Raw genomic sequence first — 6,493 nt, 5'->3', positions numbered from 1 at the left:
TCAGTCTTTTTAATACGAGTTAAACGTCCCTTTAACTCCATAGAATGAGCCATACTGGCATGCATAAATCTAGACTGTAATCTATTCCAAATATCAACAAAGGTGTGCAAATCATGAACATCTACAAATACATCACGAGATAAAGTAGCAAAAATCCATGATTCGACTATCTGATCAATACGCTGATATTCATAAAAGTGAACATTAGGAGCAGTATTACCATATTCATCAAGTACAGTAGAAGGAGGAATAATAGCAGTACCATCAACAATGCCAAGTAATTGATGAGAAAGCAGCAGGCAAGTTATTTGGGTTTTCCATAAAAGATAATCCTCAGGAGAAGAAAAAGTAATCGTTACCAAATTCGTAAGGTTAGGAGCCGATAAATGTGGAAGAGTGAAGGAAGTTGCCTGGTTGTACGACGGTGGAGTAGCGGTGTACGGCACACCATGAGGAGTAGTCGGTGGCTGATAAACAGCGCTGATGGTCAGCATATATGATGTGGCCAAAAATCCCGGTAGGAACCGAGGAGTATTGTGCGACGGCGTAGCCGAAGAGGCGGTAAAGTCGGTCGGCAGAGAGGCACGGAAGCCAAGCCACGTCATGGTGGGCACGGCAGCAGCAGTCCATGGCTGTGAGATTAGGTGCTGCAATAAGTCGGGGAAGGACGGCAGAACACTCGAGGCTGGGGGTACCGTGGCGGTGGTCGTACGTGCCGGTGATGGAGACTGGTAGACGGCAGACGACGCCGGCGGCGGACTGGTGAGGACAGCGGCGGTGGCGGAAGAGGAAGCCGACAGGTCCATCAGAAAAAAAAAAAAATTGGTGAGGGAAAATTTTTTTAGAAAACCTTGGTTGTGATACCATGTACAAGTGTGAAGAATAATTGTGTTAACCTATTGTAGGTTAACCTGACATTCAATATTTATAATGTTTACAATACATACCTATGACTAGTAAAATACCATTCCACCCTTTACAAAATAATATTATCCCTTTACATATAATATTATCCAACAACAATAACTCCTAAAAATAACGGCCATAAACCCACGATGATCCTTTTTGTACTAATTGTTATTGTAAAGGGTATGATCCTTTTTGTACTAATTGTTACTGTAAAGGGTACTCAGAAAATGTTCAATTATACAATTTTAGAAATACCAAAAAGTGTTTACTAATATAAATTTTTAAAATTTTGAATTAGCTGGTTTACCAATATTGTTAGTGGTTATACCTTCCCTCATAAAGTAGTCTCCCCAGTAGCAAATCAAATCAAATGCCATCAATACAAATTTGAGTGCAATCCCCAAAAAGCTCGGATACGTGAACCTCTTTAGATGTACTCCACAATTATCCATAGACAGAAAAACAATATTGGAGTAATTTCTTTCCTAGATTTGTGTTTAACTATGCTTTTGAGTAAAAAAAAAAACTCAAATAGATCCGATGCATATTAGTGTGTATAGGTTGATAATTGATATTAATTTCATATAGTGAGTTTTATAGAGATATAGTTTACTTATACACAATATAGTGGATTTTATCAACATAAAATATATAGTGATATTATATGTAATATAATGGAAGATTTAATTTTAATATAATGTGTTAACAAGACGATGTAGATTGTGTAGTATATATTATTGTGACATGTGCTTTAACAAATAGAAAGATGTAATTTATGAATGATATAGTGAGTGTCTAAATGATATAGCTAGTGAGCTTCTGTATGATATAGTGAGTGTTTGAATGACATAGTGTATTATTCAGAAATGATGTAAATTCTGGATGATATAGTATGATTCTGAATGCTATATTGAGTCTCTTCATGATATAGTTGGTTTCTGGATTATATAGTGGATGGTTTAGAAATGATGTAGCTTCTGCATGATATAGTATATTTTTGAATGATATAGTGAGTTTTTTATGATATAATGGTTTTTGGATGATACAATGGGTTTCTGAATGATATAGTGGATTATTCACAAATAATATGTATTTTTGACCTGGTACACATTAATATTAACGTGAACTGGGTCAACGCAAGTTAGATTGTGGTTTTGAAAATAAAATTTCTAATTTCAGATGCTACTATAATGAGATTTTCTCTCACAAATTTTCCTCTTTCAGATGTTGATGAGTGTGTTGGTCCAAGCAAACCTTGCTCACATATTTGTACCAACACCCCTGGCCGTTACAAATGCTCTTGCCCTAAAGCATATAAGGGAAATGGTCTGAAAAATGGCACCGGTTGTTTTATTGATCATTCAGGGTTTACAACAAGATTAAGTTTAGGTAATTATCACTTGAAAACTGTCGAATTCCCTAATTGTGGTTTTTTGCCCCCTTAATAAGGATGAATAACTATGCTTTCAAGTTGAGTTTAAGCTTTTCCGTGGTGATGTTTTGAGTTTTGAACCATTCTCACCGGATACTTACTATATATATATATATATATAAAAGTTCATATGAAAATGCATACTTACATGAGAAATGAGAATGAATTTTACACCATATAACTCTTATGAATAAGTGATGTAACTCTAATGAAAAAGTGATGTAACTCCAAAAAAAGAATATTCAAAAAAATTCAAAAAAAAAAATTTGGCTCAAAATTATTTTTAGGGAGGTATAACTCTAATAAATAAGTGTTGTAACTTCAATCCAATCGTATGGTTGAAATTTATTCTCATTTGTCATGTAAGGAGCATTCTCATGTGATGTTGCCCATATATATATATAAGAAAAATGTGCTTACAAAAATTTAAAAAACATATAAAATCTTGTTATATTTTTAGTGATGTTGATTTTCAAATTTTCAAATTTGACATTTTATTTATTAATATGTTATTAGAGACAATAATTGTCAATGTTGGATTGATGGAGACATGAAGAAAAGGTAGTTAAGCAAATTTTTTAGGGTACAAAGAGATTAATTTGTAAATGAGGTTATAAAGCTTAGAAAAATAAATCAATTAAACTAAGAAACATCTACTGTAATTGAGTTTGTAATTGAGTTATCAATATATGGTGTGATGGGAAGAAGTTATTCTACCATTGGCTATATAACTGACTAGAGATAACATTAATTAGTAACTTGTGAAATACTAATTCTGTACTTTTTTAATTTGCATGTTTATACTCTGTGTGTTTATTCGATGTGACGAATGAAACACGATTATAACTATATTTTTTCTTATATATGAAGGACAATTGAAAAGATCCCTCTATACGTAAATAGTGTTAGATTTCTACTAAGCAAACTAAAAAAAATATAAAGGAGATACACATCATCACAATTTTAATTAATTTTTAATTGTGTATCTCCAATACTTCATCGACTCAGTGGGTAGATTAATCCTTGCTTGTCATGTTTTCTTGCATGGTAACATAGAATTAGCTAGTTTGACGAAAGTTTATCAAATGTTTGTGTAGGTATGAGCTTTGGATTCTTGTTTTTGGTTATTGTGATGAGTTGGATATATTTCATCACAAAGAAAAGAAAACTTATGAAAAAAAGGGAGAAATTCTTTGAGCAGAATGGAGGAATACTAATGACACAACAACTTTCTCTAAATGGAGGAACTATGGAGTCATCCAAATTATTTTCTGCTCAAGAACTAAAAGCTGCAACAAACAATTACCGTGAAGATTGTATTCTAGGTAAAGGTGGTTATGGTACAGTATACAAGGGTCTTTTAAAGGACGGTCGTGAAGTTGCGATCAAGAAATCAAAAGTGGCTGATCAAACTCAAGTTGAGCAATTCATTAATGAAGTTGTTATTTTGACACAAATCAATCATCGTAATGTGGTGAAACTCCTAGGATGTTGTCTTGAGACTGAGGTTCCTTTGCTCGTATATGAAGTCATCTCCAATGGCACTCTCTTTGAACATATACATAGATATAAAGGTATGACATCTTGGCTTACTTGGGCAAATTGCATAAGGCTTGCAGCGGAGGCTGCTGATGCACTGATGTATTTACATTCAGCTGCTTCAATACCAATAATTCATAGAGATGTTAAATCGACCAACATATTATTGGATGATAATTATACAACAAAAATATCTGATTTCGGTGCTTCAAGGTTGGTTCCGATGGATCAAACTCAGGTGACAACATTAGTTCAAGGAACACTGGGATATTTGGATCCACAGTATTTCCATACAAGTCAATTGACGGAGAAAAGTGATGTTTACAGCTTTGGAGTTGTTCTTGTGGAGCTCTTAACAAAAGAAAAACCACTCTGCTCTGAAAGGAAAATGGAAGAGAGAAATTTGGCAACATACTTTATCGTGTCAATGAAGGAAGATCGGTTGATGGAAATCCTTGATCCTCAATTGGTGAGGGAAGCTAGCGAAGAGCAACTAGTTACAATGGCTAAGCTAGTCAAAAAATGCCTTAATATCAAAGGTGAAGATAGGCCTAGCATGAAGGAAGTGGCTCTTGAATTAGAGGGGTTAAAGAAGCAAAACAAGCATCCTTGGGCCGAGCAGAAGTATGAAGAAACAACCGGTTTGATAGGGCAACATGATCTCTACCCGGTGCCGTCAAATGGTGATCCAGGTTCTAAGGAACTTTCTAGACATAATCCGACGCAAATGGATATAGTCACTGAAATGAACAACCCTCGTTAAGCCGTTAATGCTTTAACCCTGCTAAAACTCTCTTTTGTTTCCAGAGAAAAGAGGGGGATGTTACCAACAACGTACCACCTTTGAGCTGAACTGTTTTCATCTTAATGTTCGTTTTTTTCCTGTGAAAACCGTATTGGGTATTTATTGTTTATTATTTAAAATATCTTGTGATTTGCTCTCTCTATTATGGTCTTCCAAATTTGGTCTATTGGCCATGTATTGTGCGAGACCAAGACTATGTGATTGCCAATTTATTTGTATACAAGCTCTATTAAATCCCTTGTTTTAATGTTGCCAATTATAAATCACGCATTAATATTTCAAGTTACGGGTACATGACTCTGATTTCAACAAGAACACAAGATGTTTAACAAGAAAATAAAATACAACTTCACAATAGGTATGTTTTAAATTTAAAAGGTTGATATAATAAGAACATCTTGAGAGCTTAATTAGTACATGACATTAATTTAAATTTCAAATTCATTGGTGCTATTTTTTTTCAAATTTAAATTTGAGAAACATGTTCTTCTATTTTAAGTTTTATGTTCTTTTAGTATATATATTCTTCTCATTATGATTTAAGATCTTTGAAGAATGATATATTAAACATGTTCTTTACTTTGATTTTGAACTACATGCTCTTTTTACATAGAAAATTTGCTAAAAAAGTCCATGTTCTTTTAGATAAACATGTTATTTCGGTTGCATAGTGAGCATATTGTGCACCTTAGTGTATAAACCATACTTTGATGTTTTTTAAGTCTGACATTTATTATTTTAAGCCATAATTCTATTATTTTAGCCTAGATGTCTATTACTCAACCCAACATCTATCATTTTAGCATGAAGTCAGAATGATATAGAGAAGAATGACTATTTTGTTGGAACCTTGTTATAAGATATTAATGAACATAGTTTTTTCACTATTTTTTTGTAATCCCCCACATTTTTAAAGGATTTTCATAAATATATTAAGTTATTTATGTAATTATATTTAAATCCAAATGGGTTTGGAAAATGATTTGACTTTTAAAAAGGGGTTGACTATTTTAAAAGTCAACTAAAAATATTTTTCTTAGCTTAATAAAGTTTGTAATATTTTGATTAAGCGTGTTTTAAATAAGAGTTCAATTATTAAAAGCATATTTGAAAAAAAAAACTTAATGGAATCGAAAGCCCAAAAGAAATAAAAAGGGAAAGGATAATTTGATGACTAAAGTCCTAACAAGCCCATCTTGTTAGTCATCAAAAGTTTTAATTATTGAATTCCTTTTCCTAAGCCCAATAGGATTAGCCTATTTAAATATCCTAAAACCCAAATATTTTGCCCTACACTTTATTTTCTCTCTCCTCCCTTGCACGTGACCTTCGAGCCTTCTCTCTCACTTAGAGATGTAAATGGATCGGGTTCGGGGAGGGTGGAGCATCACCCGCATCCATCACCCGCTACCATCCGCACCACCCGATCCATCCATCACCCGGAAAAATCACCACCCTAATCCATCCATCCATTTACTTCCGGGTGAACGGATGGATCGGGTTATAATCGGGTGAAACTACCTCAAAATAATGTTAACCATAAAATTTTAGAAAAATAAAGTTTCAACCGACAAAACCATAGATCCACAACCACAATTCAAATTAAGTTCAAAATCACAGTAATTCGCATACAAAAATTAGAAAAATTAGGTTGGGCATTGGGCTTTTAGATTTGGACATTTAGCTGGGCCTTGAGGATTGGACCTAAAAAATGTTTTTTTTTAAATAAACGGGTGATGGGTCGGATTAACGGGTCGGGTGATGGATGAAAATTGTCCACCCGAATCCGATCCATCACCCGCATCCGT

The 6,493-nt window shown here is 33.7% G+C and overlaps 1 protein-coding gene across 1 annotated transcript; it reads left to right on the top strand.

Moving 5' to 3' along the window:
* The first annotated feature begins 3,440 nt into the window (after nt 1-3,440).
* Nucleotides 3,441-4,643, top strand: LOC125497911 (wall-associated receptor kinase 5-like). Its single transcript, XM_048645632.1, has one exon. The coding sequence runs from the start codon at nt 3,441-3,443 to the stop codon at nt 4,641-4,643; it is 1,203 nt and encodes a 400-aa protein (XP_048501589.1).
* Nucleotides 4,644-6,493: the final 1,850 nt, after the last annotated feature.

Source organism: Beta vulgaris, chromosome 5, assembly GCF_026745355.1.
Source record: "Beta vulgaris subsp. vulgaris cultivar EL10 chromosome 5, EL10.2, whole genome shotgun sequence".
Lineage (NCBI taxonomy): Eukaryota > Viridiplantae > Streptophyta > Magnoliopsida > Caryophyllales > Amaranthaceae > Beta > Beta vulgaris.
The sequence above is the reverse complement of the archived record's forward strand: the minus strand, read 5'-3'. Positions and strand labels throughout refer to the sequence as shown.

Coding starts and splice junctions, on each gene's coding strand:
- LOC125497911 (XM_048645632.1), top strand. CDS start 3,441: ATGAGCTTTGGATTCTTGTTTTTGGTTATTGTGATGAGTTGGATATAT.